Genomic DNA, 15,623 nt, shown 5'->3' on the forward strand with positions numbered 1-15,623 from the left:
CCTCTGATTTCATTTTATGGTACTCTTTCCCTCACCCATTCCAAGATTCTCTTTCCTTGGATTTGAAATGTTCTTTGTACAAACATAGTTATGGATCATCCCTTTTTTAGGTTTTTGCTGAAATGCCTTCTTCTCTGTGAAGCCTTGCTTTAGCCACCTATATAAATCAACAGTCCCTGCTCTCTGGTCCCCCAGACCCAATTTTTGGAACCATTTATTGACCTTAACCTGCTTTACTCCCTAAAATTTATCACCATCTAATATATATTTCTTTGTTTATTACATATTTATTGTCTGTTTTTCATAGTTTGCATATTAGCAAAACAAACAAACAAAAAACTATGAGGATAGAGCATTCATTTGTTCCATTCACTACTGTATCCCAGCACCTAGAACAGTGCACAGGTGCTCTGTAAACACAAGTTGAATGACTGCATGAATGAAGGAGGGCAGCAGATTGCAAATGGGCAGTTCATGGACCCATCTGCCTGGGCTCCATTCCTACCTATATCCTTAATGGTTATATAATCTGCAAAAGTTACTTCATCTCTTTAGCCTTTTGTTTCCTTTCCTATAAAATGAAGGTAGACATTGTATCTACCTCATGTATTTGTGGGAACAATTAAATGAGTACAAATATTTCGCTCATGGCAAGTTATTAATATGTGTTAGTTCTTATTAGCAGAACATCTTTCAGGTATGAGGTAGGGAAGCCATTGTCAACTTGGTCCCGACGGCCTTAGAATCCTCTGGGTTTTGTTTGAAATGTACCTTTCTAAGTCCTCGCCTAGAAATCTGAGAAGGGTTCTAAAACTCTAGGTGAACTTTTGTATATTAAAATCTTGGAATTATAAGTTAGAGGGAGGAGTACTGCATAACAACTAGAGAATGGCAATTTCAGGATGAGAGAGCAGCCCATTTCAGGGAGATTCAGAGGAAGGGGCTTTTCCTCTTAGCAGAGTATGTGTGGTGTGTGATGTGTAGTTTACCTGGAGGTGATGGATGGGACTGGGAAATAGGCATTGAAAGTAACTGGTTCTCTGCTGCTGATTTTAAAATGATCTTGTCCTGAGATGAGAGTTAATCGTCATGCCTAATGATTTTCTTGTCCTTGGCAGTGGAATGTTCTATGATGGGAACCACACATATCTCATTGAGCCAGAAGAAAATGAGACGGCCCAGGTAAGTGCTGTATTTGCAGTAGCAAATGGAAATGTTGATGTTGAGAGCTTTCCCTCCCTTTTTCCCTAAATTTTATTTTCATATTTTGTATGGCTAGGATAGTACACACAAACACATTAAGATTCTTTTAATTAAATAGTAGATAAGTCAAAGCCACAAGTTTTTAAAAAGTCTTATTTTATTCTGTCTCTTTCTCTTTTATGTTGGAAATACTTTCCCTGTGAAATGTTCTAAAGCCTCCATTTCTAGCTTTGATCTGTCTTAGTTTGGTCTACCTTAAAATACCATAGACTGAGTGGCAAAGTCAGCATTTTTTTTTCTTACATTTCTGGAGTCTGCATGGTCCAAATCGGCAGGGTTGGTGGCTGGTGAGGGTTCTGTTTTTGAGTGACAGATAGATACTTTTCTTGCTATGTGCTTACATTGGGGGAGGGGATCGATCGATCTCTCATTGTCTCCTCTTGTCCTTGTAATGTCATCAGTCACACTAAATTAGGGCTCCCTCTTCTGATCTCATTTAACCTTTATTATCTCCTTATAGGCCCTATCTCCATGTATGGTGTTAGGGCAGCTCTAAAACTTCAGCATGTGAATTGATGGGGGTTGGGGGACATTTAGTCCATACAGATAAAACCCACAGATGTGTGATTTTTAACCCATCCTTTCTTTTCTTGATTTTAAAATTTTCTCCATTGTTCATTCCTTTTAAGGCTCTGTGCCAATGGAGTTTAGAGAAACCCAAGATTTATTAAAGTTCCTCCCTTAATTTAGGTGAAATATTTCCTACGAATTAGAGAAGAATTGAATAAAGATTATAGATTAGAGCTGGGCATGGTGGTGCACACCTGTAATTCCAGCAGCTTGGGAGGCTGAGGCAGGGGGACTGCAAGTTCAAATCCAGCCTCAGCAATTTAATGAGGCCCTAAACAATTTAGCGAAATCCTGTCTCTAAAATATGAAAAAAGGCTGAGGATGTGGCTCAGTGATTAAGCACCACTGGGTTCAATCCTTGGTTTAAAAAAAAAAAAAAAGACTACAGTTTAGAGAGAAATATAATGCATTCATTCTAGCTCTGTACATACAAGTGTTCTTTCTTGTATCATGCAACATTGGTTAAATGAAGAGGCCAGTAATTTCAAACAATGCAGATTGTTTTGTCCCCATAAGTAATCTTGATTGTGTATTATTGTCTGGGTATGCACTATTGGCTGTCCCTGTCACTTTATTTCAAGTGTGATTTTTTTTTTAAAAAGCAATATCATGAAACTTTCCTATTTATGACATTCTCATTTTTTTTTCAGTAATTGGATGAAGCCAGATGAAATTACTTGAGTGTTCATTAATTTTTCTAAAAAAGAAGAATATGATTTTAAAATCTCTTACTTCCTAGGAGAACTGTGTGTAACACTTGAATTTTGGAGCAGGGTCTACTTTGGGCATCTCCTTGTATGAGTCATCCTGCTGCTCATTACCAGAGAGATTTCTAGCTCTGTAGTCTTTCTCTACCAAAGTTATCTGGCTCTTCCAGGGGCACAGAGATCTGTGAAAGGAACCAGTTGTAAAAAAACATTAACCCATTTTCCCAGATGTCTTACTTTTCCTTGGGGGGGGATAAGTCCATTCATTTATTTTCCATTACTGTAAGCTCTGGCTTCTCTGTCTGTGAGGCATTTATAATTGGGTATAGCTCTGGTGCTGGGGGAATGCACTGTGAGCTGGAAGCCTTGTGCAATGGCTTCTGGCCTCTTTAAACCCAAGGGAAATGTGTAGTCAAGTTACTGTTCTCTTAGGGTTCCATCTATTTTTGCTTGAGGCTAGAAATATCTGGTTATGCATGTTTAATTTCTGTTGCTGTGTCATTTCAGGAGGATTTCCATTTTCATTCGGTTTACAAATCCAGACTCTTTGAATTTCCCATGGATGATCTTCCATCTGGTATGTTACTCATAGAGTGACTTTTTTTTTGTCTAATGTTTTGTTTTGTTTTAAGGACAACTTCAGTAATTCATTTACTACTTTAGAACTAATCTATATGTGAAATATTATTAACCCACAATTGCTTGTGACATTTTTAGAGGGAAAGTCAAGTTGCGACAGGAGAAAAAATAAAATGCAAACTGGATTTGTATTTATAGTTAAGTTTGGAAAGATATGGCTCAAGCACTTTGAAGAAAAACTTAAAATTCAATACTCAAAATAAGGAACTAGAGGAGAAATATTAGAGTAAGAATTGATCTGCATAAAGTATGTAAAATTCATGTTTGGTGAAATAATTGTCTAGTAAACAGGAATGAAGTCTTTTTTATTGTTTCTTTTTAGTTATACATGACAGTAGAGTCCATTTTGACAAAATTATACATGCATGGAATGTATTTTTTCTGATTAGGGACCAAGTCTTGTGGATGTACACAACAGTGGGATTCACTGTGGCATATTCATATATATACATAGGAAAGTTATGTCAGATTCTTTCCACTGCCTTTCCTATTCCTATTCCCCCTCAAGGGACAACTCTTAATTATTTATGCAGATTCTTATTTTCATATCTCTTTTTTTGAATCAATATTTTAATAAAAAATTAGATTAACCTTTTATATTATTATGTGCTATTTGTAAAATTAGTCCTTTCTTTGCATGTAGGTTCTTTATTTATATATTTGGTTTGAGAATTGCACCCAAGTTGTCAGAGCAGCTTCTCATACCTGGGCCTTATTAGTGGGGCGGAGATCATGTACGTGCAACACTTTTGTTTATGCTGGGCTCATCTGTTTCCCTCCTTTGAAAACAGGGCACACTGAATATGTGGTAGAAAGATGCTCCTTCCTCTATTTAGTGAGCCCTGAGCATACTACCTATTAATCATAATACAAACTTTGCAACAACTCTGTAAGATGAATGTTATCCGTATTTAATAGATGAAGAAGAGACTTAAATACTTTGTCTTTTCCAGGGTCTTACTGCTCATAAGGGACAAGGTGGGGCACTGGATAATGATACTATAGAAGTGTACCATGGGATAGAGTCACAAGACAAAATGGAAAAATTGTCAGCCTGAGAGCAAATCCCAAATTACAGCTTAGAAAATCACTTATAAGTTCATATTGCCTCTTCATTGAAAAATGAAATAAGTGTTTTGTGGTTACCTTCCTCTAAAATAAGTATATATGTCCTTGGTCTCCTGCAGTTCCCCTAAAAAGAAATGAGTTATTTTTCCTTCTCACCTACTGCCAAATAGATACAAGATCTTATTTCACAGAATGCACTATTTTGAAAAATTCTCAAATGGACACACAGATGCTTTGACTTTACACAAACTCGTTAGACTGTTCTTTCAGTGACCTTTATGCCCATTATGACCAGAAAGTAAATCATGATTAGCTGTATGAGAATAAAGCTACAATTTAATAGGTATTACTGGAAGCAATCATCATTAATTTTTAAAGTAATAAGTAAAGATTCCTCCAAAAGACTTGATTGTAGGCTTGCTATGGCTCAAACTTACAGTTTTTTAAAAAAATTGTTCAGGATTTTTTTTTTTTAGAAGAAACTTTGAAGGTGACTTTGCAGTATTGCTGTTGTAATTGAGTTTTTTTTAGATTCATTATTTGGAAACTCAGGTCTGTCTCAATCAATTTCTAGTTTTCTTTTTTCATCAGAAATTGGCACTATCACTGGGGTGCATATGCCTGTAATTCCAGGGGCCCAGGGGTCTGAGGCCAGGAGGATCATGAATTCAAAGTCAGCTTCAGCAAAAGCGAGGTGCTAAGCAACTCAGTGAAACCCTGTCTCTAAATAAAATGCAAAATTAGGCTGAGGATGTGGCTCAGGAGTCAAATTCCCCTGAGTTCAATCCCTGGTCCCCCTCCACCCCTGCTCAAAAGAAGGAAATTGGCACTGTCAATTTTAAGAGTGGTCTTTCAAGATTACTTATAATTTATTATGATAAATTAGAAGAAGAAGATGATGTAAATTAATGTCAAAATTGCAATTTTTGTGAAATAAGCTCAAAATAAGCTTATTTTTTTAGGTTGAATGAAATTTAACAGATATGGAATTTCAGCACATCTGTCTTGCTGTATATCATGTGTTCCTGAGAGATAAAAGTATAATCAAGTCTTCTCCAAACTTGTTTGACTCTAGAACTTTTTATTTTATGTGGCACATATCAGAGGACTAGTGTTCTTAGGAACACAGTTTGGGAAAAGCTGATTTTATTTCCTGTGGACTCCTTAGCAGTTTTTAAAAAACGAAATTCCCAAATCTTGTGTATTATTCTTTGAATTTTGATATGTACCCCAATTGACATACAGAGCAATTCTATTATCTCAGCAACTTCTTAGTGCCTTTCCCAGTGTCTTCTACCTCTGCAATCACTTTTCTATTTTTGCCATTTTGTAAACTTCAAATAGATGGAATCATATATTGTGTCCAGCACCTTTTGCTCAGCATATGCCTATGATATTTATGTTGTCAAAAGTAATAGTTTATTCTTTTAAATTATTGAGTATATTTTATTATATGAATACACCACAACTTTTTATCCATTATTTTTATGAACATTTGGGTTGTTTCTAGTTTTTAGCTATTACAAATAAGCAACTGTGATTATTCTTATACAAGTCTTTTTTGTAGACATATGTTTTATTTCTCCTAGAAAATACCTGGGAATTACATTGCTAGGTCATAGGATATAGGTTTAATTGTATAACAGTATTTCCAATTTTTAGCATGTATTATAAACATGGGGAGGGCCGAGTAGACACAGATTTTAGGACTCATCTTGAGAGTTTTCAGTTTGGTACTCTCATCTTGAGAGTTTTTAACTTGGTATTCTCATCTTGAGAGTTTTCAATCCTGGGTGGGTTTTGGGAATTTGCATTTCAGGTGAAGTCCCCAGATGATGCTAATTTTGTTGATCCTGGGATCCTACTTTGAGAACTCTGTTCTATGAGAAATTGCTAAACCTTTTTCAAAAGTGGTTAAATCCTTTTACCTTCACATCAGCACTATATCAGAGTTCTAATTGCTCTATATCTTGACCAACACTGTGCTGTTGTTGTCTACATTTAGCCATTCTAGTGTGTGTAGTGGTATCTCACATTACTTGAATTTGCATTTTTGGTGGGGTCTGGTCACATCTATATGCTTACTAGACATTAATAAGAATTTTTCTCTTTCTGTTGTTGGATTGTAGGAGTACTTACATATTCTCTCCTTGATCTTAGTCAAAAGGCCAAGAAGTAATTACATATTTTGCATGTAAGGCTTTTGTTAGATTTATTTTATGACTGTATTTTACCAGTCTATAGCTCGTTCATTCACTTTTCTAATGGTATCTTGTCATGAGCAGTTGTTTTGATTTTGATGAAACCCATCATCATTTTTTTATGATTATTGCTTTCTTTTTTAATATGTAGTTTCATTTTGTTTATTTTTATGTGGTGCTGAGGATTGAACCCTGAGCTTTGGATATGCTAGGCAAGCACTCTACCGCTGAGCTGAGCCACAACCCCAGCCCAATTATTGCTTTCTTTATTCTACAAAGTATTCTTCTGTCCTCAAGTTTTCAAGATATTTTCCAACATATTCTTCCAAAAACTGTATAGTTTTATTTTTATATTCAGATATGTGATCTTCTTCAAATTACTTTTTGTGTATGGTGAAAGGTAGGAGTTGAATTTTTTTTGAAATTTGAATATGGATATCCAGTTATTATAACACTATTTATTGAAGAGTTTCTCATCTTCATTGAACTGCTTTGATGTTTTTGTCAAAAATTATTAATAATAAGTCTTTTCCTTGACACCATTCTATTTGGTTGCCCATACCACACTTTTTTCTTACTATGTCTTTATGGTGTATTTTGAAATTATATAGCATACATTCGGCAATTTTGTTCTTTTCAAATATGTTTTGGCTTTTCTAATCCTTTGTATTTCCATTCCAATTTTAGAACCAGCTTCTCAATTTTTTTAAATCCTCTGAGATTCTTATTAAAACTGAACATATAGATTAATTGTGGAAAAACAGACATCAGAATTGAATCTTCTAATCCATGGGCATAGGAGATCTTCTTGTGCTTTTAGGATGTTGGCTTGGGGGATATGGCTCAGTGGTAAAAGACATGCTTAGCATGCCTGAGGCCCTGGGTTCAATCCCAGCACCGGCAAAACAGATCAAAACACAAACTCTCAGTCCCACTCAGATCTTTTGAATCATAAGAAATAAAATAATTTAGAACTTTTTGTGTGTGTCTGTGTGGGGGGGGAAGGGAGAGAGAGAGAGAGAGAGAGAGAGAGAGAGAGAGAGAGAGAGAGAGAACTGGGGGTTAAACCCAGGGGTGCTTAACCACTAAGCCACATCTCCAGCTCGTTTTTATTCTTTGAGACAAGTGTCACTATGAGTAGCTTAGGTCCTGGCTAAATTTCAGAGGCTGTCTTTGAACTTGTAATCCTCCTGCCTCAGCCTCCTGAATTGTTGGGATTACAGGTGTGTGCCACCACACCTCCTAGGACTTTTAGAATTTATCTTAGTGTTGGTCATTTTTAGTACAGCAGTTCCATTAGTTATCTGTTACTATGTGATGAATTATTCTAAAATTTAGTGTCTTTAAGCAATAAATTACATTTATTATCTCACCATTTCTGAGAGTTAATGATCTGAGTGTGGTTTAGCGGGTGCCCCTGGCCCACAATTTCTCATAGGTTTGTAGTGTAACTGTTAACTGGGTTAGCAATTAGTTTTTAAGTTTTGCCTTGGAAGGACTCACTTCTAAGTATAGTCATATGGTTTTTGGTAGGAATGTTGCATCTTTTTGATGAATTGATCATTTTATTATTATGAAATATTCCTTGTTCTGCCTGATAATATTTTTTGCCCTAAAATTACATGATCTGGGGGCTGGGGTTGTAGCTTAGTGATAGAGTGCTTGTCTAGCATGTTTGGGGCACTGGGTTTGATTTATTATTTTATAAATAAATAAAATAAAGATCCATTGACAACTAAAAATATTTTTTTAAAAATGACATGATCTGATATTAATATTTCTAGAAGAGCTTTCCTGTGATTAAAGTATGCAAGACATATTTTCTTCAGTACTCTACATTTAAAGTGCATCTCCTATATTCAGCATGTAATTAGGCCTTGCATTTTATACAAGTTTGACCATCTGAACCAAATTTCTTGTGTATCCTGGCAAACATTTTCATAAGCAGAATGATGGAAGCATATTGAAAATGAACTAATAAATATCCAAGATCCTGATCTTCTTACTCTGATTTCATTATTCATCATTTCTGTCTCAGATTTCTCCAACCAGGATTATCTTTCCTTTTGACAGGATTGCTTTGCTATCTCATGAATATAAAAAATTTCAGAAAAAATCAGAAATCAATTCCATTACTTATTGCCTACCAATCCAGTTAAGGTAATGAGAAAGAAATCTAGATGAATTCACTTAAATGAATCTTGGCCACAAGTTTAGATAAAAAGAACTTTCATAATTCTTTTGATAAAATAGTGACTTTTTAATAAATAAAATAATTCACTCATAGGATCAGGAAAAAAAAAACACTTTAACATACTTGGGGACAGTATTGTGATTTCAGAGAACTTCTCAGTTTGTACAAACTACTCAAGAGTCATGATAATAGTTTACTGTACCTTTTATATAGCATTCCTCCCATAAGAAGCTCACATCAGACTGCTACATGTTGTTCAATCAACCATCAATGTTTTAGGAAATCTGTATCACAGGGGATGATTGCATTTTTACTTTGTAGGAAATCATCCTACACAAATAACCTAATCTCTTTTTTTAAAAATATTTTTTTAGTTGTTGATGGACCTTTATTTTATTTGCTTATTTATATGTGGTGTTGGGAATCAAAGACAGTGCCTCACATATACGAGGCAAGCGCTCTACCGCTAAGCTAAAACTCCAGCCCCAAATAACCTAATCTTATATTCAGAGATGAATTTGTGTCCATCAATAATTGATGTCTAATTCTGACCTGCAAGTTAAGAGAGGTTCAGATTTTCACATTTGCTCCCAAGAGCAAACAAACCCTGGGTGAAGGAGAATGTGAATGAATTGGAAAAAATGAAAACCTTGGTGGCCTATCATAATTTTTAAATAAGTCATGAACTTATGAATGTGTGATTATTTATTCTACTTGCTTCTTACTGTTTCTCTTCTTTAATTTATTTTGCTTTCCCTAGAATGTTAGTGACAGAAGTGAAGGTCAAGTTGGCTGTTTGAAGATTCTTGATAAAGAATGTGATGGTGTTTATAGGAGAAACAGGGAAAATAATCAATATAAATTAGAACAGAGATGATGTTTGAGATTTTGTGAATTGTGTTTTTTTTTACTATATATTTATTTCGAACTAATAGAACACAATTAGTTTAATGTTCTGCATAATCATTAAATGCAACATTATTATAAAATTCATAAGAGAGTCAAGTGAAACTTTGCTTTGTACTAAAGAAATTTGACAAATGTGCTTTTAAGTTTAATTTATTTTTATTTCCTTCTAGAATTCCAGCAAATAAACATCACTCCACCAAAATTTATTTTGAAACCAAGACCCAAAAGGAGTAAACGGCAGGTATGTATTCATAGGTGTATGTCATGATATTTTAAACCTATCCTTTGAATCCACATTTGGTCTTTTGAGAGGGCAAGTACTATTTCAGGTATTTTTCATTGTGAGGTAGGCAGTACAGGTGACAGATGTATAGAAACAGTAAAAATGGACCATATTATTGTATAGTTTCAAAAAAGATTCAAAATAATGGTGATAATTTAGTTCTTCATCAGGTAAATGAGCTACCAGGTCCCGGCTGGCAGCATCCCAGGTTCTTCCTAACATGGGCCTCTTCTCTGCCCAGATGTGCACCACATCATGCAGGCTGCTTCAGTGGTATCCTTGTATTTATTCCTTTGTAGCTTTTACCCCGTAAGAGTAAACCTATTGGGTTCTGAGAGCACAAAGCCCTTTTTTTCTCACTTAAGTTACTTTGGCATCCAGATATAAAATTAGGACATAAGCTTTATGATTGCTTAACCAGACCTTAGACTGAGTAACAACAATCACAACTCTTCAGACAGTGCTTTATATCATATGAAGTAGGTACTCTTATTGCCCTTTCACAGGAAAAAAAAAAAAGGAAAGATAGCTATGACATATGGAAAAGACCCAGAATCACTGAGTTGTAAATGATTTAGAAAAAAAAAAAAATAACTCTGGCCATCAGAATCAACATATCCACACACTGTGGTGGTGGTGGTTTGTGAATGTGTTTATGTGACAGAAAACTACACAGGGTAAAGGAATAGAGACCTAGTAAGATCAAGCAGTTGAAGGATACAGTTATCTTCCTTTTATTATCTTATAATAATTTATGTATATAAACAGATTCTTGCGTATATAACATTTGCTAAATTTTATTGAATATTTTCCATGTGCCTGGCCCTATCGTAATAATTTGTAACTGTTGCAACACATTTAATCCTCATAACAACTTTATGAGGAAGGTGTTATTATTATTCCTATTTCACTAAAAAAACATAAGGAAGCACAAGATGCTGAGAGAACTTGCCCAGGTCACTCAGTAGTGAAGTTGTTATTCTTATTAGGAAGTTTGGCCTCAGAGATGTTCATAGAAACACATGCTCTGTGTACTGCCTCTCACAAGCCTGTGTGTTCTATGCATTACTACCATGAGCTTTATATATGTGGTGCAGATACAGAGACACATATATCTTGAGGATCAGTTAGATAGATAAAATACTTACCATCAGGTTTTAAATTGAAACTACGTTTTTTTTCATGATTTATGAATTGAGAGAATACAACACTGTTCTTTAAGAATGTACCTTAAAGTTCTTTATAAACATCTGAACATCTAGTCATTTGCTAAGTAGGTAAACCCTTGATTTCTCTTAAAGACCCATGAAGTTAAGGGGCTATCAAATTATGTAGCCAATATGGCAACTCTGTGACATTAAAAAATGTTGGATCTTATTGGTAAGTGCTACTATATTAATTAGTAAGCCACATAGTTGGCAAATCAGATCCTATCATCCTGATAATCCACTTATAAAAAGACTTATCTTACTCTTTGGTTTCCAGTCTCAGAAATATAATCTGTTATTCCCAGTCAATCTGGTGTTATAAGAGATTTCTTAGCTGGGTATAGTGGTGCACACCTGTAATCCCAGACGCTTCAAAAGCTGAGACAAGAAGATCAGAGTTCAAAGCCATAAGTGAGGTGCTAAGCAACCCAGTGAGACCTTGTCTCTAAATAAAATACAAAATAGTGCTGAGGATGTGGCTCAGTAGTCCTGTGCCCCTGAATTCAATCCCAGGTACCTAACCCTCCACCCTACCCAAAAGAGATTTTCTTAAAAAGATTTTATGTTTAGGTTGCATTTAGCAAGAAATGAAATCCGCTTGGCAACATATTTTTTAGTTTGTTTTAAATGTAGCATTCAAAACCAACATACATGTACTGATTTGTATTTGATTAAATGTCCTCATCACAAAAATATCTCTTAGCCAAATGAACAAAAAGATATGCTGGGAAAAAAAAAAACACGGGTATTGAACCGTAGCATAAGGGAAAAAGTTAATTTTAGAGGTCTTGTTAAAGATTTTGTTATAGATAAACTATAGAAAACCAAGGGAATGTCCATCTTAGTGGCTCTTCCCTGACACAGTCATTGATCAGGATTTTGAAAGGAGAGAAAATGTTTTTGTTGAGCAGAGAAATCCTGCCATTATAGATAATCAATATTGCTTGAGAACTCTAAAAGCTATTCTGGGAAAACCCCTGTATCATTTGGGGGATCCCTTGATCCATATAGGAGAGAGAGGCACATCTCAGTCCCAGATCTGGGGATTATAGAATAAAGTAAATTAAATCAGGAAGATTTAATGTTACTGTTCATATGTTACTGTTTCCATGATGTTCTGTTAAATGAAAATAACTTGATATAGAAGAGAGTAAAGTAAGTGGAAGTATAAAATAAAAAGTAGATTCATATTAATCTTTTATGTATAAATCTTTCTAGAAGAAGCTGGTAACTCCCAATACTGATTGTGGAAGAAGGAGTAAGAACTGGGTAGATGGGGAACTTTTATGCTTGGTCTTTTTATACTCTGTTGACGTTTTGAGTCATGCAAATGTATTATTATTACCTACTCAAAAACTAAGTAAATTGATGAATTTTTTTAAAAAAAAAAATCTGAAGGAATAAAAAGTGAATGTTTTGTTTTTTTGACTTCTTATGTATTTCTTAGTTTTTCACAACTAAGTTTAGAAGGGCTTATTTGGGTTTTGCTTCTTTTACTACACTGCAGCTTCGATATCCTCGAAATGTAGAAGAGGAAACCAAATACATCGAACTGATGATTGTGAATGATCACCTCATGGTAGGATTTGGTTTTGTTTATTTTAACTTGTCCATGCCTTGGGTAAAACTGGAGGCTGCAAAAATTTGTTTAAGAGAAATTTAGAAAGCCCTCAAGTTGTAATCTAGAGGGTCTTTTTTTTTAGAATTTATTGTATTTCTTATTTTTATTGGTGCATTATAATTATACATAGTAGTGAGATTTATTATGCCACATTTGTGCTTGTACATAATTTAATTTGATCAATCTAATTCCCCAGTTCCTTCCCTTTCCCTCCCTCCTACCCTCCTGATCTGTACTTGACAGATCTCACTTCTATTATAATTATTTTAATTAATGCGTTATACTTATATATAAGTGGAATTCATCGTGGTGTATTTGTACATGGACATAGCATAGTTTGGTAGATTTCGTTCCCTGCTATTTCTCCATGCCCTCTCCTCCTCCCTTCCTCTTGATCCCCTTCCTCTACTTTATTGGTCCTGGGGGAGGTTTTAGCCTAACTAAACGTATTTATTAACTAGCAGTCAACCACAAGTGGAAAATGCTCTTAGGTAGAAGTAACTAGCAATAATTTTTGAGGTTCCAAAAATGTTTCTGTGACCCATAATGTCAACTCTTTGCATTTGATTGACTAATATGGGTACTAATATTTGAATCTCTAAAGTGACAAGGCTTAAGAAAAGCAAAAATTTTCATTTTATGTGAAAAAAAGTAAGTGAGGCATCAATTATGTGACACTTTAGTTTGCTGTGTACGACTTCTTCATAATAAAAGTAAAGCAATTTTCCTGTTTCTGCCTTGCCATGCAGAAAATCACATGGAAAAAGCACATATCAGGAGCCCGAGGAGTCTGGCAAAGCCTCCTTCTTGTTGAGTCACGTTATTTCAGTGTGTGTATTTAATTAATGGGCATATTGCAGTATGGTGGCATTCTTAGCATGGCAGTAAGTTATAATGCTAATTTTCCATGGAAATAGTTTTAAACTACAAATATTCAGTATTGAATTGGACTTAATTTCGGGTACAAGTCCATTCTAATTTACTTTATGAATTTGAAGGAAAATTTGATCAATTTATATATGATTACATATATAATAACATTCTTCTTTATTATTGTTGCTAATAATAGTAATAATAATCATGATTGAGTAATGTTCTCTTGTTCAGGCTGGGCCTGTTTTCTTTCATTGTATTTGAATTCAGTGAATGTTACTCCTCCCTAGGATTTTTATAAACTAAGCATAAACAGCAAGACCATGCAATCTGAACAAGGAGAGGTGAGAGGGTAGCAGCCAGTGTTTGTGAGGGGGCCGATACCTCTTGCTGCTCGCAGTTATCACCTTGGTAGGCTTGCTACTTTTAAATGAAGCCAGAATCAAATTTTTCCATATCATTTCCTGATTTTTAAAACATGATTGGGGCCAAACAAAACGTATGTGTGATTTACTAGGCTTGTAAGCCACATCCTTGAAGCCTTTATCTTAGGGCTTTCTTCTTACTGAAACAGTCTTGTAGAACTTGTAAATTTTCATACTTGTGGCAGTGTTCGCGACACTTTTTCTAGCCATATCCCTACTCAGATTTGTATGTCTTACAATTTGTAGACAGCTGTCCTCCATGTTATTGTTTTGAATAATAGTCCTGGAAAAAGAAAAAGACAAAAAAGCCCGTGAAATGCATGCAGCGGGTAAATTTTTTTACTTTATCTCATGGATGAGTAAATAGAGGTCTCAAGCTTTTAAGAGATTGGCTTCAGGCTACAGAGCAGATAAAGAACTAGGTCTCAGATCTGATGTTTGTTCCAGGAAGTCTTAGGAATCTTCTGTTACACCTTGTTTTTTCTGGTGATTACTACTACTACTTCTTTTTTTTTTTTTTTTGGTTCGCATTTTTAAAATTTGTTTTAATTAGTTATACATGGTAGTAGAATGAACTTATAAACTTTGATATATCATACATAGATGGGATATAATTTCTCATTTTTCTGAATATACATATTGTAGAATCACAGTGGTCATACAGTCACATACATATATACAGTAATAATGTCTGTTTCATTCTACTATTTTTTTATCCCCCACATCCCCTGCCTTCCCCTCCTTTCATTTCCCTCTACCTAACCTAAGGTAACATTATTATTATTTTTTTGCATTACAATTCTTAATACACATAAATACCACACTTTTTATATCCTGTTTGTGTATAAAGCATGTTGACATCCAATTCAAGTTTTCCTACTTGTACTTTGTATGATGATGACCATCACATTCCACACCTCAACCCCTCCTTTCTCTCCCACCCCTCTTTCCTATCTTGAATTTATCTATTCCTCCCAGGCTGTCCCTCCCTATCCCACTATGAGTCAACCTCCCTATATCAGAGAAAACATTTGGTATTTGTTTTTTTGGGATTGGCTGACTTCACTTAGCATTATCTTCTCCAGCACATCCATTTACCTGAAAATGCCATGGTTTTGTTCTTTTTTAATGCTGAGTAAAATTCCATTGTGTATATATGCCACTTTTTTTAATCCATTCATCCACTGAAGCACATCTAGGTTGGCTCCACAGTTTAGCTATTGTGAATTGTGCTGTTATAAACATTGATGTGGCTGTGTCCCTGTAGTATGATTACTTCTGATGACTTCGAAAGCCCATCACTTTTTTCTTTTGCTTTCAGTTTAAAAAGCACCGCCTTTCTGTTGTGCATACCAACACCTATGCCAAATCTGTGGTGAACATGGCAGATATAGTAAGTATCACGGTGATTTGCTCATACACGGTTGCTCATAGAAGGGACAATATGGCTCTTACCTTTTCACTGCTCTAGTTGCACGTTAGCCAAGTTGTCCTAAAAGGCCCTGGTGACCTGGCAATGGAATTTATTGACTTTGATCTCTTTCTGGAAAGAGGAAGTGGTCACCCACAGATAGGCCTGCCCTGAAATTCCTTCCTGTGTTTTTCACTCTGTGAAAGACAAAGGATGAGTCATAGCCCCAGCAGAGATGTGTGTGCTTCTGA

The 15,623-nt window shown here is 35.1% G+C and overlaps 1 protein-coding gene across 6 annotated transcripts in view; it reads left to right on the forward strand.

The window, feature by feature from the left end:
* Adam22 (ADAM metallopeptidase domain 22) overlaps window positions 1-15,623 on the forward strand; it is a 222,529-nt gene that overhangs the window by 145,007 nt on the left and 61,899 nt on the right. For all 6 annotated transcript variants that reach the window (XM_077796695.1, XM_026399374.2, XM_026399375.2 and 3 more), the window contains 5 exons: window positions 1,119-1,182; window positions 3,048-3,117; window positions 9,722-9,792; window positions 12,550-12,621; window positions 15,283-15,354. In XM_077796695.1, the coding sequence (XP_077652821.1) occupies window positions 1,119-1,182; window positions 3,048-3,117; window positions 9,722-9,792; window positions 12,550-12,621; window positions 15,283-15,354 (349 nt within the window). The remainder of the gene's footprint in view (window positions 1-1,118; window positions 1,183-3,047; window positions 3,118-9,721; window positions 9,793-12,549; window positions 12,622-15,282; window positions 15,355-15,623) is intronic.

The sequence above is a fragment of the Urocitellus parryii genome, chromosome 3 (assembly GCF_045843805.1).
Source record: "Urocitellus parryii isolate mUroPar1 chromosome 3, mUroPar1.hap1, whole genome shotgun sequence".
In the NCBI taxonomy this organism is placed as follows: domain Eukaryota; kingdom Metazoa; phylum Chordata; class Mammalia; order Rodentia; family Sciuridae; genus Urocitellus; species Urocitellus parryii.